The sequence below is a fragment of the Silene latifolia genome, chromosome 5 (assembly GCF_048544455.1).
Source record: "Silene latifolia isolate original U9 population chromosome 5, ASM4854445v1, whole genome shotgun sequence".
Lineage (NCBI taxonomy): Eukaryota > Viridiplantae > Streptophyta > Magnoliopsida > Caryophyllales > Caryophyllaceae > Silene > Silene latifolia.
This window is the reverse complement of record NC_133530.1, coordinates 3,952,474-3,977,042: the sequence shown is the minus strand read 5'-3', so window position 1 is coordinate 3,977,042 and position 24,569 is coordinate 3,952,474. Positions and strand designations below refer to the sequence as shown.

The following is a 24,569-nucleotide window of genomic DNA, read 5'->3' as shown; positions in this document are numbered from 1 at the left end:
CATCAAATGGCTGGTTCAAGTGATAACCCAATGCCAAGTGCCACATTGGACCGTGAGTCCTGGCTTAGGATCTTCATGAATCGAGATGAATCGGTCTACTCGATCAAGAATGATGGATCCAACTTCGCGGATCGGGAGGCGGCATTACGGAATGCTGCCGCGGCCGACGGAAAGCTCAAATATCTACTTGAGCCCATGCCACCACACCCGTTCCCACGGTGAGCGAACGAGATCGCTACTTATAACGATTTCGTCATGGAAGCGGGTGCGATTAAAAACGTACTCATTTTTGCAATGGAACCCAATTTGCATAAACGCTTCATAGCCCAAGGTGCAAACAAGATTTTCACCACGCTCACTAAGGAATTCTCGAAAGCACCGAGAATCGTGACCTATGAGCATACCACTCGTTTCTTTGATGCGAGACTCGAGAAGGCCAGCCGGTTAGCCCACACATTCTCAGCATGATTGAGAATGTCGAAAAACTGAGACCTTTAATCGTAACATCAGCGAGAATATTGTTATCGACCGTATTCTTCATTCACTCCACGATGGTTATTCGCAATTCAGAGCGAATTACTATATGAATGATTTGAAGAAAACTCCCCATGAATCGCACTCCTCCTCGTACAGACCGAGAAGGACATGAAGTGCGGCGGGAGTTCAAACAGATGTCCTCGTTGTGTCAAACAAAGGGAAAGGTAAGGGCAAAGCTCCGGCAAACCTAACAAAAAGGTAAGGCGAAGTTCAAGAAGTCGGGTTCAGGGAAGAGTGGTCCTGGTGAGTCGAGTAACTCATCAGGCATGACAAAGAGCAAGAGTGATAACATGGAATGCCATCATTGCCACAAGACTGGGCATTGGAGACGCACATGTCCTGTTTATCATGAGGACTTAAAGGCAAGTCGTGTTAAACCTGTTGGTATGTCTTCTCTCTCTTCTACTTTTATTCATATGATTGAGATTAACCACGCAAGTTACGGAACTTGGGTACTTGATAATCTTGGTTGTGGTTCTCATCTGTGTAATCATGTGCAGGGGCTCCGAAACATCGAACCCCTCGTAAAGGGTGAGGTGGACCTGCGTGTTGGGAATGGAGCAAGAGTAGCTGCCATCTCCAAGGGGACATATGTGATCCAGCTTCCTAGCGGATTTGAGTTATCATTATATGATTGCTATTATGTACCCAGTCTTTCTAAAAACATTATTTCATTTAAGCTTGATAAACTTGGTTTTTCATTTGTAATAGAGAATAATTCTTGCATTTTCTCATTACACAATATGATTTATGGCAAGGCGCTTCCATGAATGGAATTTATGTTTTAGATCAGACCAATGAAATATTACACGTAATGAATAAAAAGTTAAAGGTTGGTGACAAAGATCAAACGTATCTATGGCACTGCCGTATGGGACACATTAATGAGAAACGCGTAAAACAGCTCATCAAACATGGAGCTATCTCGGCCTTTGATTTTCAATCATTTGGCACGTGTGAATCATGTCTCATCGGTAAGATGACTCGGATTTCCTTCAAAGGTGTTGGAATGCGCGCTGCTGACCTATTAGGGCTCATACACACGGATGTATGTGGTCCTATGTCAATCACCGCACGAGAAGGCTATAGATATTTCATCACTTTCACGGACGATTTGAGTAGATATGGCTATGTCTACTTAATGAAGCACAAAAGTGAATCCTTTGAGAAATTTAAGGAATACCAAAATAGGGTGCAGAACCTATTGGGTAGAAAGATAATAACACTGCGTTCGGATCGTGGTGGCGAGTATCTTTCTCACGAGTTTGATCAACACCTAAAGGACTGTGGGATTGCCCTACGATTGACTCCACCGGAACACCTCAGGTGAACGGTGTATCCGAACGGAGAAATCGAACACTACTTGATATGGTTCGATCCATGATGAGTCACACGGTTTTACCGATTCATTATGGGGTTATGCTCTTATGTCACCGCTCTAATACTTAACCAAGTCCGTCTAAAGTCATTGACAAGACTCCATATGAACTATGGAAGGGAACGGTCCCTAACTTGTCCTTTATACGGGTTTGGGGCTGCGAGGCTTATGTCAAGTGGAGACACGAAGATAAGCTCGGCCCGCGATCGGTCAAGACATACTTTATAGGTTATCCTAAAGGATCACGTGGTCATTACTTTTATTCGCCAACCGAACAACGCGTTTTTGTTGCGGCTAGTGCGACATTCTTAGAGAAGGAATTTCTCGAGAATGCAAAGAGTGATAGAACCTTCGACCTGTCGGAGATTCCAGAACCAAACACCGAGCAATTATTGGAGGAACCAATTCCTTCAATCCCTAAGCGGTGAATATTCCCGAGGAACCTAGGAGGTCGGGAAGAGTCTCTATTCCTCCGCATGATACATTGGTATGGTCGAGGAACATGATATAGATGACGTTCTACTCTTAACGAGTAGTGAACCCGTAACCTATAAAGGTGCCATGACTAGTTCTGACTCAAAGCTATGGCTTGAGGCCATGCAATCCGAGATGGACTCCATGTATGAGAACAACGTGTGGGATCTTGTTGACTTACCTGCTAAGGTTCGTCCCCTTCAATGCAAATGGCTTTACAAGATAAAGCATTCTGTGGAAGGTCAAAAAGATATCTACAAAGCACGACTAGTTGCAAAAGGTTTCACCCAAGTGCCAGGTTTGCACTACGATGAGATTTTTGCACCCGTAGTTATGCTGCGTTCCATTCGGATTATCTTAGCGATCGCCGCTTTTCATGACTATGAAATTTGGCAAATGGATGTGAAAACCGCCTTCTTAAACGGCTTTTTGGAGGAAGAGTTGTACATGGTACAACCCGAAGGTTTCATCGATCCAGTACATCCTAAGAAAGTGTGCAAGCTTAAGCGTTCCATTTATGGACTTAAGCAAGCATCAAGGAGTTGGAATCATCGCTTCTACCAAGTGATAAAAGAAAATGGATTTACTCGATCGGTCGAGGAACCATGTCTATATATCAAGTCGTGGGAGCAAGATTGTCTTCCTAATATTGTATGTTGACGACATACTCCCGATTGGGAATGACATACCTCTCTTAACTTCGGTGAAAGTATGGTTGAAAAACCATTTCCAGATGAAAGATCCGGGAGAGGCACAAAGAATTCTAGGCATCCGTATCTATCGAGATAGATCACGACGGATGTTATCTCTCGATCGAGTCTTACATAGACAAAGTCCTAGAGAGATTCAGTATGACTAACTCCAAGAAGGGGTTCCTTCCCATGTCCCCAGGGGTGCATTTGAGCAAGTCTCGTGCACCGAGACACCGAAGAGAAAGAGCGCATGACACGGATTCCTTATGCTTCGGCAATAGGATCAATCATGTATGCCATGATATGCACACGTCCGGACGTGGCATATGCATTGAGTATGACAAGTCGATTCCAACAGCAACCAGGTGAACCACATTGGTTGGCTGTCAAGAACATTCTTAAGTACCTCCGGAGGACTAAAGATTGGGCATTGACTTATGGAGGCTCTCAAACGCTATGCGCAACCGGTTACGCAGATGCTAGCTTCCAAACGGATCGAGATGACTCGAAATCTCGGTCCGGATTCGTTTTTACTCTTAATGGCGCTGCAGTCACCGGAAGAGTTCGAAACAAACTGTTACAGCAGATTCTACGACTGAGTCCGAGTACTATGCCGCGTCTGAAGCAACAAAGGAAGCGATATGGATGCGTCAATTCTTACATGGACTATCTGTAGTGCCTAGTTCGAATGACCCGATCACCATCTATTGCGACAATAGTGGTGCCATCTTCCAAGCTAAGGAGCCTAAGTCTAGCAACAAGTCTAGACATGTACAACGGAAAGCTCATCTAATCCGGGATTACGTGGAGCAAAAGATAGTAGTGATAGAAAAGATTGCTACAGATGATAACATAGCAGATCCTCTCACTAAAGCATTACGACAAGATAAGCATGAAGGGCACGTAAATTCCATGGGAATCAAACGTGTTCCTGAGTTGTAGTACTCTTTTATGGATCAGATTCATTCTCCTTTGTACTCTATACGACATCATCGTTTTGATATTTTATACATATATTTTGTTTTTCATGTGGAATTGTACGACAATTTTGAACACCACAAAGTGAACTGAACAAACATCATATCTTGTTAGTCCTTAATTGCCCACATGAGCTGATAACTCTGGCAATTATTCTGTGACGTTGGTTGATGGTGGGTTCAACGAGCCATAAGTCAACAGGTTGACTGACCAATCACAGAGGCGATTTATACGGATATTTCGTAGGACACAATTGTGACATCGACGTGGAGTCCTAAATGTTTTATAACATTCGTTGCCCGGTCGTGGATAGGACCTCCATGGTGATCCTAAGAGTCGATTCTTTGACTATCGACCGTCTCTTGAGACTACGGCATTTTTGGGTGACTTTTGGTTTCTTTCTCACGGTCATCCGTAACAGGGGGCCAAGTAGATTTTTTCTGGGTCATTTCATGCCGTGCTTAGATCGGAAGGAGTCGAGTTGAAGGAAATATTCAGCCTTTATCGGTACTCGATATTTCTCGGGGCCACTCGAGGAGTCAGAATCGAAATGCATGGCCATGCTCGGATACGGATTCGTTTTATCGGTTAAGTTACTCTCTAGTCGGGGAAACCACTCTAGATACAGATCGATTGTAAAATACGACCTTTGTGGATCCAGATCTGCAAATTGTTTTACATTGAGTGGGAGAGATTTTAAATGAATATGAGAATCGGTTATCGCACCTACACTTGTTCGGACAAGTGGGAGTTTGTTGGAGCTTGTGTCCTCCGGTTAGTGCGGATAACGTCATTGCACATACACTTGTACGGACAAGTGGGAGCTTGTTGGGGTTGGTGTCCTTAACGATTAGTGCAAGGACTAATAAACCTCTAAAAGGATCAAAGGGCATACTTTTGGTATTATTATCACTTGATCCACGTTTATCAATAACGGTTGGCTTGCTAGATAAGTTTGACGTTATTGTCATACAGATGGCGGTGATCAACTGGTCCCTAAAAGTCACACCTATAGGATACGTTCGAGAGATGTGACGGTATGAAAATACTGTCATGTAGATGCCAAAATTGACTAACCAGTTAGTCCGAGTAATTTGACTAAGTAATTAGTCAAATATGTGATGTTGAGATATTATATTTAATACGGATTAAATATCATGGGCTAAGGCGAATTAACCAGTTAATTCGTAAAATTAAATATACGTGATTTATATTTAATTAAATGTATATTAAAAATAATTATACAATACTGTTTTGTCGGACACGTATTAATATTTCAGCTAACCCGTATAATTAGCTGATGCCTTAATTTCCGATAACCGATAACAGTTTATAATATAAACCGCGTCATATACATTTTAAGCGAGACGGGTCGGATCATCGGATCACTAGTCAAATGAGGAGAAAGTGGAAAGCCCACTCCCTCCTCTCTTGACCCGCGGACCGAGGCAACAAAAGGAGAGGCTCCCTCTCCTTTTGACCTAGCGATTTTCATTTACAGAAAAACTAGGGTTTTGGAGATAGCTTCTCTCTGAAACCTGAGATCTCTCATCTCGACAAAACTCACATCAGTTCTCCCTATATTGCAAGGCAATCGGAGAACACTGTTCTAGCACAAGGGCATATCTCGGACCAAGTCTTGGGTGCAACGATTAGGAGGGAATCTGCTTAGATTTCTGATCTTTACGCCGCAATTAAAAGGACCCGAGGTTGATTTCTATACACTTATCGTTTCTATTGTTTTTATCGTTTTATGACTATAAATTGCATGTAAATTTTACGTTATAGTCCTGCATTTTAAGGGGTAGTATACGGATATTAACCCACATCTACCCTCGGTCGGGGGACCCATGGCAGGCCGGCGGGCCCTGTTGACTCCATGCCGAGGGGTCTTAGATATGAGTACGCGGATATGTGCCCCGGCTGGCTAGTTGTCCCAGCCGAGACACAAGAGACAGGCCGACAGGCTGCGTCGGTTAGGCTGTCTAAGTCGTTGACTTGCTGTGCATATCTTTGACCTTGCTCAATACGTTGACTCGGTCAGCGGGTGCAGAATATGCCCCATCAAATGTGTAAATGGACGATTTCAATATTTTCTAATAAAGCTTATATTATTTAACATAAAGCTCGGATACTTTATCATAAAGCTCAGATTTTACACCGGACAATATATACAACTGGTTGTATAATCCATAAATTGCTAGTTTTGAATTGGTTTATTAGATCCCTTATTACAAATGTATGATTATTAAGATTGTAATGGGTAAAGAAATCAATATTTAACAATTAAATTTTAAATTTAGTTTTAGAGTTAAAATTATTTTGGTAGAATATATTTCTCTATAAATGTTGATAAATAAGAATTATGTTAGGCCCAATCTATAAATAAGTGAGGACAAAATAAAGGTCTAAAGGTACACATCTAATCTTAATGGGTTGTGTTATGACGAACGGTCCTAGGTTGTTATAAATGGTACAGTATTAGAGCAACCATGCGGTCAGGAGTACCTAGGTCACCCACCTAGCGGGGGATTCTGATTTCTGGTCTTGGCTGCGGTTAGCTCTAAGGCGCAACGAGGATTTTGTGTTTTTTAGTGGGGGAGTCTGTAACACTCCATGAGATGTGAGGAAAGTTGTCTCACATAGTCCACATGGGAAAAATAAGGAGTTATGATATGTTTATAAGAGATTTCAATTTTCAACTACCAGTTAGTAACAAGACCTTGTTATTTTGAACTTAAATGAGGACAGAATAATGGCTTAATGGTGCACATCTCATCTTAATGAGGTTGTGTTACAAATGTGACGGGCCAGGTTATTGTTATAGTATCAGAAATCGTATACCCGATTTTATTTTTGCCCAAATTCATATCTTATATACGAAATAAAATTCGCGTAATTAATACCGTTTATCCTATCGTATTCGTATATTAAAACTGTATCGTATATTTTAGTTCAACCCTACACCATTAAATGAAGAACTCTAGTGAGGTAAAAAGTGGTACTGAGTCTTGATACCATCCAATGTTGTGATAACGCCCTATTATTATACTCCCTCCGTTTTTTAATATAGACGATTTGCATTTCCGAGGTAAGCTTTTCATTTTAATATTTTTAAAAATATATTTCTTCAAAAATTATAAAAATGTTATCATTAAATTTCATACGTAGAACTCTTTCAAATAAGTATACATATCTTAATATTTAGTCTTATATTTTAAGAGAAATTGAAGAGAAGCGAATGTTTCGAAATGTGAGAAAATTATACTGAGACAGCACTATAAATAGGGTAAGGAGGTTACCAAGGAATTCACAACAGCTTCTTCTTAAGCAAACAATTAAAGTGTAAAAAACACAAGAAAAATGGAGCTTGAGAATGTTGTGGACAATGGCGAAATCCTTCAACCAAAGGATGAGCGTCCCTTAGGACACTTTCACACTGACGTTTGGGGTGACCGCTTCCTTAATTACACTCCACCTGATCAGGTAATTTACCGTAATAGACAAACATCTCGTAAAACAGTTTTACACAAGTATTTTGTACAAAGGCATCAATAGCATGCAAGAGCGTAGTCAGAAACGAAATTTTAGAGTAGCAAATTAGACATTTTCGGGTAGTAGAGATCAATAATCTTAACTAACTTTTTGGAATATGGGGTAGCGAGCGGTTAAGATATAGCTCACCCATGATAAAGACACATGTGAGTATCCCACACTGGAAAAAAAAGGAGAGAGTTGTCTATCATATAAACCAAGGAGTTACTCCACCCATTGCCTATTGGTTTTGATATAGAACCTCTTTGGACTTATAAGCCGGACTCTCTCTTCTCCATGCGGGTGCGGCCCAGACCTGATAACGGAACTTATCACGAGCGTCACCCCTTGTTTCTATGTTATTAATGTAATAACAATGAGTGAAACTAAGGGGCCGTTTGGTTCAAACAATTGGAATGGATTGGAATGGATTCTAATATCAAGCAGGTATGGAGTTAGAACCCATACTTTTTAATGCTTGTTTGGTTTGATCTTGTAATGGATTGTAAATGACATTTATATTTTTTGGTTCACATTTGAATGGATTTCAAATTATTTGTTTTCTTCATTATAAATAAGATCTACAATATTATTTATAATTAAAAATAACTAATACAAGATAATAACAAAAGCAAAAATCCAAATTACACATACAAATTGGTGAGAAGCATAGAAATTTAATCAAAGAGCAGTCACGTACAAAGTACTAAAGTAGCATAAATATCAAATTACGCCTAATGATTATAAAGAACAAATTATTAAAAAAAAAAAAAAAAAAAGGTAAAAAGTCGTTATGGAATGAAGTAATGAACAATTTTTACCAAAAAAAAAAATTAATGAACAACTACCAGCTAAGTACCAAATTTATAATTAGGATCAAGGAATATCAATGGAGAATAATTCGTGAGATGTATACAACCCTTTTTTTTTGTTTTTTGTTTTTTTTTTCTTTGCTAGGGTTTGGATATGGAGGGATGGAGTTAGAAACTTAGAATCATGGGGTGGGACTTGGGTATGAGATTCCAAGGGGTTGGAATGGATTTAGAACCCCTTGGATATCAAACTCCATTCCAAAAGGGGTCAACCAAACACTTGAATGGATGAAATCCATTCCAATCCATTCCAAATGCTCCAACCAAACACCCCCTAATAATATTAATCGGGAATGTAGTGGAAATAGTAGTATTAACAATAGAAGTGTTGATTGTGTCTTATATTTTAATTGATAAATATTATCTTATCATAATTTTAAGATATATCGTAGAAAAATATTTCATAAATGCTAAATGTATGAGAATAACACATAGGGAATCAGTGACAAATTTATCATCAAATACCAATATTAAGATACTAAGTTTTTGTTGTAGGGAATTCAAGAGAACTATGAAAAAGAAGCACAAGATTTGAAAGTGGAAGTGAGGAAAAAGCTTGTGGAAGTTGTTAAGGATTCAAAAGAAAGATTATTAATCATCGACAATATAGAACAACTTGGAGTGGCATACCATTTTGAAGCAGAAATTGAAGACAATTTGCAACAATTTTACAACAATTATTCTCACGAATTAGAGACTTATGAGAAGGATCTCCACTTTGTTTCTCTAAGATTTCGTCTCTTAAGGCAACATGGTTTTTACGCCTCTTGCAGTATGATGTTAATTTCCCTTAACTCCGTTTAGTATTTTGTTTTTTCAAACGTGTGCCTGACCTAAAAGGCACATATTATTAACCTAAATGCGGTAAAATTCGCTAATGGGAATAAATATAATAGTTAGACATCAACCATCACCTTAGAATTTTGGTTGAGATGGTTTATCTATCTTGTTCTCAGGGCCAGTGTGACCGAAAGGTCCTGGCAACCTCAATAACTCACAAAGTGGAATTTCAGCACATGGTTTGGGTGAGCTTGTTCAGTAACCACTCTTCAAGCCCAATTGGCATCATTCGAGTGAGGGTGCGTAATAAAAATAAATATAATAGTTGGATCTCGACTATCACCTTAGAATTTTGGTTGAGATGCTTCATTTATGATTTACAAACTATTCTTATTAATTATGATTAAAAAAATGAGTTTATACTTGAATTTCTCATGAGAATATCTTGTGAATTATCCTACATATTAAGCTTATAAATAGGACAATTCACATATGGTAGTTTTAGACCCCGATTTCTTGCAAATAAACTTTCTGAATTGAATATGGTTTTATTAGCATTATTTTTGTCCTAAGCGGAACGAGCGTCCTTGTTTAACCCTTCCCTAACTCCACCACTAAATTCAAATGAACATGGTTTTATTAGCATTAATTTCTACTAATGTATTTTTTTCTTTTTTTTGGTAATGTGAAACAGATGTGTTCAACCAGTTTAAAAACGCGGATGGAACTTTCAAAGAAGAGTTTATTAAAGATGTAATAGGCATGCTAAACTTGTATGAAGCATCATTTCTGAGGGTGCAAGGAGAGGAAATCCTAGATGAAGCAAACAAGTTTACCACTAATCACATGAAATCAATGTTAGGTCAATTAAGCCAACCTTTATTGGCTCAAGTCACTCAAGCCTTGAAATTGCCTTTACATAAAGGTATCACTAGGCTTTTGTCAAGGTTTTATATCTCTACATATGAAGCTAACCCAACCCATGACAAAACTCTTCTAAGATTTGCAAAGTTAGACTTCAACTTACTACAATCCATGCACCTCATGGAACTTCAAGCTCTCTCAAGGTAATCGGTCTCCTATATACCTCTCCTGTATACTAAGAGAATAAGCCTGTCTGTATCTAAACTAGATTCAGACTATTATTAGTTCCATACTTCCATAGTGGACATTTATATTTTATCGATGGTAATCAAATCAAATTTTATATTAATTGCAATGTAGATGGTGGAGAGACCTAGATTTTGGCACAAAACTACCATTTGCAAGAGACAGAATAGTAGAAGTATACTTTTGGATGTTGGGAACCTTTTATGAACCACAATATGCATTGGGTAGAGAAATATTTACAAAGTTGTTCAAGATGATCTCTGTTATAGATGATACCTATGACGCCTATGGATTCTTTGGAGAACTTCAAGTGTACACTAAAGCAGTGCAAAGGTACGTAATTACGTATATGATGTGTGAATAACTAAATCATCTGGAAAAAAAATGAAAATAATTAAGATGACGTCCTCGTGTGGTATCAAGTCTCGATACTAAATCAGTCAGGTATCAACCTTAGTTTCAGGGATGACAATGGATCGGGTTGGATTGGTTTTGCACTTTTGCGAGATTTAAAACCGGTCAACTTGTTTATTGGATCACCGATGCATATCCAGCCGATCCATATCCAACATTTTCAAAAACATTTGTTTTTAACGGTTTCGGGTAGGAATGGATCGGGTTTGGATTTGATTCGGCTTTTCTAAAAGTGATTTGGATATGATTTTTAAATTAATAATGGATCGGGTATATGAGTTATTAAGAGTTGGGTTTGGATCGAATTTTCCCTTCAGGTCGATACGATTTCGGTTCAGATTGGATTGCAGTTGTCATCCCTACTTCACATCCATGTTGTAGGGACTACTACTAGCGTAGTTGGTAAACTCATGAGGGGTGGTAATCACAAACTGAGTTCGAATCTCATTTCCATTAAAATCGTTTGTGCCTCTCTTTACACCAAAATAAAATTATTGTAGGACTACTAAAATGATGAACCCTACATAAAGCATATAAGAGGGTGGTACTAACTACTAAGGGACTCGGTACATCACGTTGGCGCCCTAACATTGTCGTCTGAACGGACGGTTATGGCGAATATCTAAATTTATATTCATTTCTAATAAAATTAGATAAAGAATATTTAATTTAATCAAGGTAATGTAATTTCAGGTGGGATAAAACTTGTATGAACCAATTACCCGACTTCATGAAACTAACTTACGAAGCCCTTCTTGATACTTTTCGAGGATTTGAGCTAAATTTAGCCGCGGAAGGAAGATCACATCTCGTTCCTTATGTTCGAGAATTAGTAAGAACCTTGACATTATTTTTTATTTGCACAATATTTTCAATTTTCAATTTTCGTCTATGAGACTGTCTTACAATTTAATCTAAAAACGTCATGTTATGTGTAAGTGTGTGATAAAATTAGAATGTTAATAGATGAAAGCACAATGCCGAGCTTATTTGCAAGAGGCGAAATGGTGCAACCAAAAGTATGTGCCATCATACGATGAGTACCTTGAATCTGCCGCGATCACCACCTCAGGGTACACATTATTTTCAGCGGCAACATACCTAGGAATGGGAGAATTGGCGAGTGAAGAAGCCTTTGAATGGGTTAGCCAGACGCCGAAACCTGTCAAAGTGTCTTGTATTATTGGAAGGCTCATTGGTGACATAGCTAGCCATAAGGTAAGTTACCTCACATTCTATACATTCTATCGCAGTATTGTAGATGTTAGCTAGTATAACTGGGAAAATCAATTCTGTTAGCAACATATCTGCTCTTGTGGGTCCCTTTATACCAGACTGAGTTTTAAGTTAACGATTTGTTAACTAATATGGATATTTCCTAAGAGTACGCGTTTTAAATATTGATTTTTAGTTGGAGAAAAATCGAGATCATGTAGCCTCAGCCGTGGAATGTTACATGTCACAATACGGAGTGTCAGAGGAAGAGGCAGAGGAGAAACTAAGGGACTTAGTAGAAGAAGCATGGAAGGATTTAAACCAGGAGATGTTTCGGCCAACCAAACTTCCGAGGCCATTGATGACGCGAATCCTGAATCTCTCACGAGTCATTGAAGTTTTCTATCGACTTGGTGATGATGATTACACAGTTGTGAGCGAGAATATGAAGGAGAAGATACACGCTGTGCTCATTGATCCGGTTATGGTCTAATACCACCTGCTTTAAGCTGGAAGCTATCCTTTAATTTTAATCTGTTTGTTTCGAATGTTTTAATTGCGCGTTTTGTGTTATGTTATTCGTAAACAGTCATTTTGTGTTATGGACGACCATCAACTTGGTTTGTGACGGTGTATTGCTTGTTTATGTCATATGCAAATAAACTTAATTTTACTTTATATCATGTAAAATTCGATAATTATCTTAATTTTATTTAGTAGAAAGTACCCGTGTATCGTACAAGCAACCATCCAAATACTGAAATTAGTGAGCAAGAGCAGCATAAGGAGGCCAATAGACGGTAAAATCAATCTTATAACATGTAGCCGGTCCGGTAAGATCAACGACGGACGTAATCATGTAACCTTGAGCAAACCGAAAATCACCGGTACCGCCAACTAAGGGAATTTCCGAAACTCGATTAAAATAGGTAGATCCTACGTTTATGAGATCGCCTTTGTACCCTTTTAAATTAAATGTCATCTTAGATACACATATGGTACCATCACCCTCGAAACTCGTAGTGACCAAGATGCCCTCGAAGTAGCCGAGGGCCTTGGAGGTCGGGTTAGGTGTCTCGGTTAGGGGGTCGTGGTCTCGTGGAAGACAAGTACCGAACCAAAGGGGTTTGATGTTTTGGTAATGCCGGTAGCCCCTGCCACGCCTTTCACAACGAAATAGGCGGTTTTGTTGAATGTTTCGTGTAGGTAGACGGAGAATTTTAGGGTTTTTAGGCGGGTTCCGGTCGTAATGTGGCCGTGTTTGATGTCATGGGAGAGTGCAAGAGTTGAGAAGAGAGCTAGGATTGTGAAGGAGAATAAAGAGGGAGCCATGGGATTGTTTGTTAAGTAGGGAAGTTTGGAAGTGAGTTGAATGTGTCATGTTGGTAGTTTATATAGGCCAAGAGGTATAACTAATTAGTCAGTTTATCGATTATACCGCCAATTATATTACAACTGGTGGTATACATTTGAGCTTTATTCAAACGAGCCCTTGCAATTATTGCTTGAAGTAGGCTTGGAAGCGATAAAACTAGTGGTGATTGTGGGCCGGGCTGAGTCGAGCTTTATCGGAAAACTGGGCCTATATGTGTGGATCTAGCTTGGCCGGGCTTTTATGGGCTTGTTCAAACGTCTCGAACTCGGCCCTATCAGACCCAGTATATGGGGAGGGGGATTTGGACCTGTGATCTATTGTCGCGGTATCTTCATCTTAACCACTAATCTAAGTTCTTTTGTGAGTTTGATATATGGGCGTGAATGCGTGACTATGACAGGTACGTGAAATACAACAAGCCCATGTGATTTAGGTGTTCATGTAACACAAATTATGCGAGACATTTTATTGTACGTAAAATAAAGGGTGCCGCTAAAGATTGTCATACATTAATTTCCACAAATACTACCCTACAACCAATCGATTGTATAAAGATCAGATAACTGCCTCAAAGTTGTTGAGTTAACTACACAAAGTTGTTGAAGTAATTTCTGATTTATTGAAATTTATTTTACTAAGTTATTGAGCTTAATAATTATTCTATTAAGCTCAATAACTTTGTACCATAGCTCGATAATTTTGTTAATAAAACTCGACAACTTTATAATAAAGCTCAACTACATTAAATAGGTTGTATATACAATCAGTTGTATAATACATTAACTGCATTATTTCGAGTCATCGACTATATTTATTGAACTTCTTATTTTGCCTTTTTCATAATCTCTCACTTCACATAGAAATTTCAAAAAGAAGAAAACGGTTTTCAATTTTCATCCTTGCGACAACATAATCAAACAAATCGTAACGACCAATTAATGTAAAACAAAGCGATTAACACAGGCAAGTCCCCTTGTTATATTTGTGCCTTGAATCTATTAATCGCTGCTTCGAACGACTATCACAGGGGTTTCATTCAAGCCTTGATATTGCCAACCATTTATTGGTTCAAACAACTAATCACATAAAATCGGTGTTAGGCAATTAAGCCAACCATCAGCAACTCCAATAGCAAGCTACAAAACGTAGATACACAAAAGAGTCGCCTGGTCTAATGTCATTCAAAGCGGAAAATGAAATTTCAATGAAGATTACTAGAAATGAACAAATTCTATCATCCTCTCCTTAGGATGCTCAATTCCTACACAAAAACCTATACGAGACGGTCTTGCATGTCAGACCAACTCATTAGCTATATAATCAAGAACTTGTTCACATGTGAAACCGTCTTACATTCCATATAAGACTCACTGTTACTCCTATCTCCTTACAGTCCCGAGACGAAATTTAGACTGTGTCTCGGTTAAGAAAACTGTTAATCTATAATTCACACGGAGCACAATTCAACAAAATGCAGCACCGACTGCGCTTAACTCTCCATTTCTATGATATACCAAATATGTACCTAAAAAGAAGGTAAGAAGGAAAATAGACACGACAAATACCGAATGTAAAGCTTCAAAAGTCAGTGTCGGCGCTATCTATAGAGTCTTGCCTCCTGAGTTCACGCACTGGAGTCTGCAACTCTGCTTCATTGATATCAATAGTCACGTCCTCGGGTGTTGCAGTCAGGGATGTTTCGAAAGGTTTCCTGCTACGCCGAGATTTCAGGATCCGTGACAATACTTGGACTATGTCTCTCATGGACGGCCTTTTCTTAGGAACACGGTTGATACATTTGTATGCAAGAGCGGCTACCTCGTTGAGCTCTACCACATCAAAACTACCCTCAAGGCGAGAATCGACTATTTCCTCCCATCCACAACCTCCCTCTGTATTCATTGCAGCCTGTTCACCAAAAGCTCATAAGATTCAGACGATGGAGTGCTACGAATCACAAAATTATTTGTTTTAAAATATACAGAATCAATGAATTCAGAAAAAATATCGTAATGTATCTGGATCAAGAACACGAGATCTTCCAAGTTCACAAAAACTTATAGAAGAGGTCTTACGTATGAGACAAACTCATCGGATTGGTCTTGCATGAGCGACTATCCCATACAAGACTCGATGATCCAAATTAGCTACCTTGACAAGAAACGATTGCCTAAGGATGCGAAATAGGAAAACTAAGAAAAGAAATACAAGTCGAGTAAAAAACATACCAGCTCAACATATTCCATTAGGCCTTGATTAGGGTTCCTTGCTGCAATAAGTTCAAAGAGTAGTACGCCATAACTGTAGACATCACTTTTCTTCGTGAAGGTTTTGGATGAAATATACTCGGGATCAAGATAGCCAATAGTCCCTTTCAGATGAGAGGCATGCCCGTCAGCCATTTCTTCCCTTGAAAGCCCGAAATCAGCCACCTGGGCAGGAAAAAAAAAAGTAAATGAATATCAGACGGAGTAGATTAAGAAACCTCCATCTTGACCAAGTTATCCGGGGGAAAAAAAAACTCACACAACGGCACATACAAGAAATAGTGACTTACTCTGGCTTTCATTGACTGATCCAGCAAAATATTAGACGATTTAATGTCACGATGTATTACAGAAGGAACTGCCTGCAGTAGAAACCATGAAAATAATTCTTAACAAGCTTTAAATTGTACTCGCTCAGCATTGTACAGTGTACACTGAACTCCAGGTTAAAGTAATCAAAGTAGAGGCAGAACGAAAAGCCTACCCCGTCATGAAGATACTCCAAGCCCCTAGCTACATCCAATGCTATATGAATCCTTCGATCCCATCTTAAAGGTTCCTTCTTATCATCTGGCCAAAACAGTCAGTCACCACCACAGTGAAACACTAACTCGATAGGGTAGCACTTGCAAAAAGCATAACTATTATAACTATTAACTACTGACGATGTTGAGAAAAGGCAGGGCATGGTCGAAAGTACATTTATTTAGTTTAACAAGGTATCATAGCTCATAGTTCTTCTATACTTACCTCTCGGTTAAAAATTGCGCGTGCATCAAGGAGTAACATTTAGATGATTCCGCGCACAAATACAAAGATCTATGAGACATAGTTGTATGTATCCATACAACCAAGCCCTTTTCATATTGTATTCCTCGCTTAATAATAGGATTAATGCTTAACGCTAATTACTCATACTGTCATACAGAATATACAGAAAAAAATTTATGTTAACTACGAAACTACATTTACAGAGTATAGAAGAACGATCAAGTCGTCTGCTTAAAAAAAATTCAAACAAACTGTTCAGTATTAGCAATCTAGCATCAAGATCAAATTTCAGAACGAGAAGGAAGTAATAAATTAATAATCACGGATTCTGTTGTAACAGGATCCTCTTATATGACAGAAAGAGGGCTGCAGATAGAGCTCATGGAAGACTTACTGTATAAATGAGAAGCTAGACTGCCGTTGCTCATGTAGACATATATAAGCATGTTTGTGCCCTTTTCTATACAATATCCAACCAAATTTAAAAGATTTCTATGATGTAACCTTCCGAGCAGTTTCACCTGAAAAGAATTGCAGATAAAATGAAGATGTAAAACCCTACTTTAAGCCATGATATAAAAGAGTGGATCTATAGCATTACAGAACTCCACAAGCTCCACAATTCCGAGTACCGATTTGCAATTATTGCACAACAAGAAGTCGGTATAATTTGATTATTTGCACTAACCTCCGTTTCAAACTCCCTCTCGCCTTGCTTTGAGTCCGTTGCTAGAACCTTCACGGCAACTATTTCGCCAGTCAACATCTGTGCTTTGTATACCGGACCAAATGCACCTTGCCCAATGATAGTTGTAAAATTTTGAGTTGCTTTCTGTAAATCCCTGCAGATGTATCCAAATGAAAATGCTCATGTATGGAAACACGAAGCAAAAACACGGTAACTTCAGTATGAGCATTATCCATGATGAATTACTAAAGTCTCATTAATTAGAGAATCAAGCATAGTTAATGCGGAGTACAAAACATTATCAAACAGGGAAATGGCTCCTTAATCAGAAAGAAGTTAGGCAGCCTACTTACTCACCTATCTCCTATACAATAAACATTTAAACCACTTCCATAAGAAGAAAACAATGATTACCTAACTTCATGATGTTTCTACAAATCAGTAAACCATGTATATCAACATTCCCAAAGTCTCACCGTTGAGCGATTAGATCAACTAGTAAGGGTTTGATCAATTTAACCAGAGATCTCGTGTTGAAACCCAGGGAATGCATTGGAGTTCAAACTCAAGAGGGAGAGCTTGGTGCCCCGGTGGTTCTACCTAGCTCGAACCCAAACTAAATGGAATAGGGAACAAACCAAAAAGGGAACATTCCTCTAATCTTAAAGTAGATTCTTACATTCAATTCCTTATCAACAGACAACCAAGCATCAAAATACTTCAACAACTTCATATCAGCACCAACAGAACAATTATTCATCATAATCTATACGGCATTGTAAGAAAATCCTCACAACGGCTGACAAATACAACAACAACATTACCCCAGTGCCTCAATGGCTCCCTCAAATTGCGGGGTAAGGAACGGCTAACAAATACATTCCATATAAAACATGCTCAAGGAGAACAAACCTGTAAGAGTACTCAGGTATGCCAGATGCAGAAACAACATTACTCTTCCTAAACCCATCAAACCACAAAGACATCCCATTAGAATTTTTCCCAAATTGTCGGGGTGAATCAGCACCAGCAGTAGAGTCTGACAAGACTGTACAAGTATCAACACCATTTGTACGGATAGGAATTGTCGAAGCTCTCCTAGAACTACTATTGTCTATTTGAGCGCGCTTTCTCTGGAATCTAAAGCAATACAGTGTAAAAACAGCTAAACACACTCCAATTACTACCCCAATTGAAATACCAAGTATCAAACCACTAGATGCATTCCCAGCCATTTCCGTCTCAAAACTACGCTACCTCGTCATTGATCCATAATTCCACATCCAGTTCATCAAGTCAAACTGCAAAATCATACCATATTTATATAAATGACACTAGGGTTTCAAGTTGAACATAAAATAGTACAAAAATTGTCAACTATAAGACATCATTCTGCCAACTAAGAAGCTTAACAACACAAAATAAAGCAAACCCAATTGAAAACATATCAAGATCTTCGGGTTAACATCGAAAAAACTACTCGAAACCCGGAAAAAACACAACCAATTCAATATAAAATTAGGGTAAAACAAAAATTCTAAAACCAAATTAGTAAACAATCTTGCATTGACATAAAGGCTGCTTCAAAATTGTTGAGCCATAATTAATAATATAAATTTTCTAAGCAATGTAGCCCCTCAATTCAATTCAACTCAAAATTCAACACATTGGAATTATCAAAAGCTACTTTTTCTTCTCTCCTTTCGTCTTGTGTAAGACGGTTTTACACAAATTGCAAAATCCATTGAAACCCAACATTTAGGAACAATAATTCCACTATTTAGAAACTAAACTATCAACATAACAATCACACATTGTCAAAAATTGCTAACAAAATAATCGAAAATACAAATTCTCATTTAAGACCGGTTTACGGGTGTTAATTGTGAAAGGGACCAAATCATCCCAATTATCAACATAATGAGACACGTATCTGTTTCACAATAATAACTCATACAACGGTCTTAAGCGATACCAACTAAACCGAAAATAACCACAATAAAAAGAAGTCAAATAACAGATCAAAATACTGAAATAGTAAAATGGGTACACATCAAAATGCAAGAATTTGAAAGAGTAAAGTGATTTACCTAAGGTTGAAGTGAAAATAACTGTTTACTGTGGTTTTTCAACAGTTAAAAACCGTGACAAGGGTAAATTTTGAAGAGATAAAAATGAGAAAAAATGGAGAAAAATGACAGAAAAAAAGAGTAAAAGAGAGATTCTAGGAGTATGGGGAGAGAAGAGGAGACAAAGTGATACGATCCAACGTTATATACCCTGGCGTGTTGTATTGTTTGTGTGTGTATTATGACTGCACAATTAGCTGCCTAATCATTCTAATTGTCGTGTAAGACGGTCTCTTATTGTTAATGCGGAATCATCAATATTTTAATTTTTTTTCTATTTAACTAGAGATCTCGAGTACAGGTTCTGTTAATGCAGTAGCTTTAAAACTCGTAAAGGAGTTTTAGCAAAATAATAGCCTTATTCGGTTCGATTAGGACTAAACTTGTCTTATATACGAATATACAGTACTCTGTATAATACCGTGATTATTATTTAATTTTTAATTAGTTCATTTATAAAGTATATCTCGTACTAATTTAGCGGGAGATCATCTCTGATAAAATTTCGTACGAGTACTTGCTGCCTTGCGGAATCACCACCTTTTATGGAATTGGAGATTTTTACTCGTTTATAATTTGCCAGAAAATCTTAATTACATAATACTAAAGAATAAAATCTTAAAGTTTCATGGATTGAATATTGATAAAAAGGAAATGTATCATTTTATGTGGCATGAGATTTTGTTTTCTACTCTTATTTTGGGTCTTTAATGTTAGTGCAATCCACTTTGATTTACATGGTCTTTGAGATTTTTTTTCATTTTGTTAAAGCTTGTTTTTGGCTGCTTTTTAATAATATAGTTTGTGATAAAGTAAATTTATTTATGGGTTTCGATATATACAACCCATTGGGTTGTATTTAAGGAACTAAATATGGAAAGAATTTGTAAATATATGCATTAATTACATTGGTTTTAGGTTGTTGCTCTTTTTCGAGAAAGAACAAGTACTCCTATTTAACACAATATCACTTTTTTTTTTTTTTTTTTTTTTTGATGGAAAATGCCTCACGGCATTACTATATTAATAAACGATCAAAAGCAACAGCAGTGTTAACAGAAGGTGGAAGACCATCCTCCCATACAACCTTTCCTACGACACGTGGGACAATATGAGCTAACCCATGTGCAACACAGTTATTGACTCGACTAGCATAAGACCAAACAACAGACTCGAAATTTGAACTAAACATAACAATATCATTCAAAAGTTGATGAAACATGCTTCGACCCAGCTGCTTTCCTCGGATAGCTTCTATCACCGATAAGCAATCGCTCTCTACCTCCACCTTTCGGATTCCCCGCACAGCTGCTTCCTCCAGTCCGTCCATTATAGCGGTAGCTTCTGCGAAGGGCACCTCCCAGCATTGATCCCTTCCTATCGACACTCCCCATATCACATGGCCATGGGTGTCACGGCAAACCACCCCCGTACTAACCCCTTCACCCTCCTTAACTCCCGCATCCACATTTATCTTCACAAAGCCCTCCTGCGCCGGTCTCCATCCCGTCTCCTCTTCCCTTTGATCTCCTCCTCGTTCATGTCCACCCCCATTAGGCCTCCCATTCCCAATACCCGCACCCTCATGAATGACATCTTTCGCCCGTCTTACCACATCCTCCGGAGCCACAGCTGCATTATCGAAAATTACCTTGTTGCGGTGTTCCCATATCGCCCAACACCCTACCATCAGTTTTGCCCCTTCCTCCATGCACATCTCCTTCCAGCACCCCTCCACCCATTCCTTAACATCAGCGCCCCTCCCTTTTGTCAATTCGCCCAACCCCAAACCATCCCAGACCCATTTTGCCACCCCACAATCCCGAAATAAATGAAGGCTTGACTCAAGATTAGAAAGACAAAAAGGACAGAAAGAAAACTCACCTCCAACTCGGGCAGCAATGTTGGCTCTTGTGGCGAGCGCTTCACTACACAGTTGCCAGAAGAAGAGCTTCACACGGGGCCAAACCGAAAGTTTCCAAAGCCGATTCCAGAGCCATCTCCCCCTAGCCCAATCCGATCCTCATGTCGTGTCACCAAGCTCCCCCACTAACGTCTTATACGCACTCCTCACCGAGTATAAACCATCTTTCTCTCCTCCCCAATACCATATGTCCGGTGGTTTGTTCGGGCTAATACGAATATCACGGACCCGCTGAATGTCGATAGGAAGGAGAGTTTGGTTCAATTTATCCTCATCCCACTCAGCAGCATTCGGCATCATCAGCTCAGCTACACACATGCTCTCCAATCCTTGTGGACACGGTGATATAATTCGTCCCGTATGCGTGAGAGGGAGCCATGCCTGCCCCCACACCCTAGTCTCGGTACCATCCCCAATGCGTCTCCTAAGCCCACGCTCCATCACCCCCTTTGCTTCCACAATCCCTCGCCAAGTGTAGCTAGGATTATATCCAATCCCAGCCGTCATAAAATCGTCGTGAGGATAGTATTTGGCCTTCATTAACCGAGCCCACAAGCTAGTCGGGTCAGTGAGCAATCTCCATGCCTGCTTGCCTAAAAGCGCGAGATTAAATTGTCTAAAATCGCGAAAACCCATACCTCCCTCTCCTTTTGGGCGAGCCATTTTCCGCCACGACACCCAATGAATTCCCCTCTTGCTCTCATCGTGTCCCCACCAGAAGCGTGCTACAATTGCTCTTAGCTCATCACAGAAATTTGCCGGAATTTTAAAAACACTCATCACATAGGTAGGGAGTGAATTGGCCACAGCCTTTATGAGAACCTCCTTACCAGCCCTCGACAAAATTTTCCCGCGCCATCCCTGTAACCTTTTGCTAAGCTTATCTCTAATGATATCGGTAAGCACCTTCTTGGACCGTCCAATCACCGTCGGGAGTCCGAGATATCGCCCATGTTCCCCAACTTCCCCAACTCCCAATCTAGCTGTCACAGCATCACGTTGACCCTGAGTGACCCCCCTACTATAAACCACTGTCGTCTTTTCTAAGCTTACCAGCTGTCCAGAGGCCGCTTCATAACTCCTCAAAATATCATTCACTGCATCTGCTTCTTGTGTCGTTGCCCTAACAAAGAAAATGCTGTCATCAGCAAATAGAAGATGTGATATCACTGGTGCCGTGGCTGCAATCTGAATCCCATGTATCGTCTGATTTTCGACAGCCCTTCGGAGCATATTGGACAACGCCTCCGCGCAGAGAAGAAATAAATATGGAGACAACGGATCACCCTGTCGTAATCCTCTAGATGGCCGAAACTCAACTGAAGGGGAGCCGTTAACAAGCACCGAAAAAGTCACAGTAGTAACACAAGCCATAACACGCTGGACCCAGCCCGTATCAAACCCCATAGTCAGCAGCACCTGTCTCAGAAAGACCCACTCCACTCTATCATACGCCTTCGCCATATCAAGTTTCAGTGCCATGTATCCGTCTGACTGTCTATTATTCTTCATAAAATGGAACATTTCAAACGCCATTAAAATATTATCAGTGATCAGTCGACCTGGAGTAAAGGCACTCTGGTTTTCCGAGACAATTTCCCCAAGGAACAGCTTCAGCCGGTTCGCCAGAACTTTCGACACCAATTTATAGGCCACATTACATAAACTGATGGGTCGGAAATCCCTTATCTTATCTGGCGCTTTCTTCTTCGGTATAAGAACAATATTGGTCTTGTTGAGGCACGCGGGGCTCGCATTCCCACGCAATATATCTAGCACCGCAGGAATCACTTGTGGCCCAATTTCATTCCAATAAGTTTGAAAGAAGAGCCCGTTCATACCGTCAGGACCCGGAGCTTTAAGGGGATGCATTTGGTTTAACGCCTCCACAATCTCCTCCTCGCGAAACTCCATGCGCAGCATTTGGTTCATTCTTTCCGTAACCCGTCCTTCCAACCCTATCAGCACATCATTAAAATTATTCGGCTCAGATGTCCGAAACAGCTCTTCAAAGTACTGCACGGCTACCCGTTCTACTTCCTCGTTCCCTCTGCATTCTCGCCCCTGATCGTCAATAAGAAGAGGAATAAAGTTCTTGCTCCGTCTTTCCCCAGCTTTGGAATGGAAAAATTTTGTGTTACGGTCCCCATCTTTTAACCATAGAGCTCTAGACCGTTGCCGCCAATATTGCTCTTCTTGCTTATATAAATTTGCAATCTCCGCAATTAATTTCCTCCTCTTTTGAACCGCTGCATCCGTCCTATCTCCTTCATTTAGTCGAGTCAATTGTCTGCGTTTCGTTTCCAGTGCCCGATTGATCTTGCCAATACTAATTTTCTTCCAAGCAAGAAGTTCCTTAGCACACGCCTGAATTGTAGCTGGTAAGTTTCCCCTGCCCTTTTCCACACCTCGACACACAGCTTCCTCACACCCCTCCTCACCTACCCAAACTTGCTCGAATCTGAACCTGCTCCTTGTTTTTCCTCCTATCTCACGTCTATCGAAGATCAGCTTCAAAGGAGCGTGGTCCGACCATTCCCTGTCAAGATGAAAGTTTTTTGCATATGGAAACAAGTCTAACCACGCCTCGGTGCACATAGCACGGTCAATCATACATTGCCTATTATTATCGCCCGCTTGTCCATTGTCATATGTAAATGCATACCCTTCCCACGCCACATCTTTCAGACCACAGAAATCCACAGCTGCTTGAAAATTATTCATCTGCCATTGGGCCCTACTTCCCCCTTTCATCTCCGTAGAAAACAAGACCTCATTAAAATCACCTATACAAATCCAAGGTAGCGATGATTGGCCGTATAGCAGCCGAAGTAAGTCCCAAGAAAGATGTCTATCAGTCACGCTTGGCCAACCATAGAAGCCCGTCACTCTCCATTCCTTTCCCCCCTCCCGAATATGAAAGTCCATATGGTGCAAAGAAGCCGAAACAAAGGAACAGTCGATTTCTTTTTTCCACATGAAAGCGAGACCTCCCGACCTCCCCGCACTATCCACATCGATCCCATAATACCCATCAATCTTCTCCCTAACCCTCCTCATTTCACGACCACAAAGTTTCGTCTCGCAAAGAAAAATCATGGCCGGGGCTTCCCTACGTACCAAAGTGCGTAGGGCATTCACCGTGTCGGGGTTGCCCAGGCCCCGACAGTTAAGACTTAGGAGATTCATTGGGCCTGGCGGGGTTGAGTCCCCTCAACCTCCGCCTCAGGTATCAAGACGCCCCCGTCTAGCATGATTTTTAGTCTCTTCTCCCCACCTTCAGCCTCCTCCTCCGCCCTACTCCTTTTCCCACCACTAATCGCCTCCACTGGAATACCACTACTTCCACCACCCCCCACACGTGCTTGCTTCTTCCATTCCCTTCTCTTTCCCCCATTTTCCCCTTTGCTGCTCCCTCCACCATCCGCCAC

At 39.9% G+C, this 24,569-nt stretch overlaps 3 protein-coding genes across 3 annotated transcripts; 1 reads left to right on the top strand and 2 right to left on the bottom strand.

The window, feature by feature from the left end:
• The first annotated feature begins 7,393 nt into the window (after nucleotides 1-7,393).
• LOC141655810 ((-)-drimenol synthase-like) lies at nucleotides 7,394-12,610 on the top strand. The gene is made up of 7 exons (XM_074462853.1): nucleotides 7,394-7,545; nucleotides 8,961-9,237; nucleotides 9,940-10,312; nucleotides 10,470-10,688; nucleotides 11,463-11,601; nucleotides 11,736-11,987; nucleotides 12,181-12,610. Exons 1-7 carry the CDS (start codon nucleotides 7,423-7,425, stop codon nucleotides 12,475-12,477), a joined length of 1,680 nt encoding a protein of 559 aa, XP_074318954.1. The 5' UTR covers nucleotides 7,394-7,422; the 3' UTR covers nucleotides 12,478-12,610.
• A 1,902-nt stretch (nucleotides 12,611-14,512) lies between these two features.
• Nucleotides 14,513-19,370, bottom strand: LOC141656458 (calcium/calmodulin-regulated receptor-like kinase 1). The gene is made up of 8 exons (XM_074463348.1): nucleotides 19,176-19,370; nucleotides 17,998-18,386; nucleotides 17,086-17,239; nucleotides 16,792-16,918; nucleotides 16,111-16,196; nucleotides 15,917-15,988; nucleotides 15,588-15,791; nucleotides 14,513-15,267 (listed from the first exon to the last, which is right to left on the bottom strand). Exons 2-8 carry the CDS (start codon nucleotides 18,318-18,320, stop codon nucleotides 14,938-14,940), a joined length of 1,296 nt encoding a protein of 431 aa, XP_074319449.1. The 5' UTR covers nucleotides 18,321-18,386; nucleotides 19,176-19,370; the 3' UTR covers nucleotides 14,513-14,937.
• An 862-nt stretch (nucleotides 19,371-20,232) lies between these two features.
• Nucleotides 20,233-24,198, bottom strand: LOC141657967 (uncharacterized). Its single transcript, XM_074465356.1, has 2 exons — nucleotides 21,269-24,198; nucleotides 20,233-21,142 (listed from the first exon to the last, which is right to left on the bottom strand). Exons 1-2 carry the CDS (start codon nucleotides 24,196-24,198, stop codon nucleotides 20,233-20,235), a joined length of 3,840 nt encoding a protein of 1,279 aa, XP_074321457.1.
• Nucleotides 24,199-24,569: the final 371 nt, after the last annotated feature.

What these genes read in the sequence shown, in the direction of transcription:
- LOC141655810 (XM_074462853.1), top strand. Translation starts at nt 7,423, where the DNA reads ATGGAGCTTGAGAATGTTGTGGACAATGGCGAAATCCTTCAACCAAAG. An exon ending in GAACTTCAAGCTCTCTCAAG is followed by an intron (nt 10,313 to 10,469) that starts GTAATCGGTCTC and finishes ATTGCAATGTAG; the next exon opens with ATGGTGGAGAGACCTAGATT. An exon ending in TACACTAAAGCAGTGCAAAG is followed by an intron (nt 10,689 to 11,462) that starts GTACGTAATTAC and finishes ATGTAATTTCAG; the next exon opens with GTGGGATAAAACTTGTATGA.
- LOC141656458 (XM_074463348.1), bottom strand. Translation starts at nt 18,320, where the DNA reads ATGGCTGGGAATGCATCTAGTGGTTTGATACTTGGTATTTCAATTGGG. An exon ending in ATACCTGAGTACTCTTACAG is followed by an intron (nt 17,240 to 17,997) that starts GTTTGTTCTCCT and finishes ATACATCTGCAG; the next exon opens with GGATTTACAGAAAGCAACTC. An exon ending in TAATGGAATATGTTGAGCTG is followed by an intron (nt 15,268 to 15,587) that starts GTATGTTTTTTA and finishes TTTGGTGAACAG; the next exon opens with GCTGCAATGAATACAGAGGG.
- LOC141657967 (XM_074465356.1), bottom strand. Translation starts at nt 24,198, where the DNA reads ATGAGGAGGGTTAGGGAGAAGATTGATGGGTATTATGGGATCGATGTG. An exon ending in GTGAGGAGTGCGTATAAGAC is followed by an intron (nt 21,143 to 21,268) that starts GTTAGTGGGGGA and finishes GCAACTGTGTAG; the next exon opens with TGAAGCGCTCGCCACAAGAG.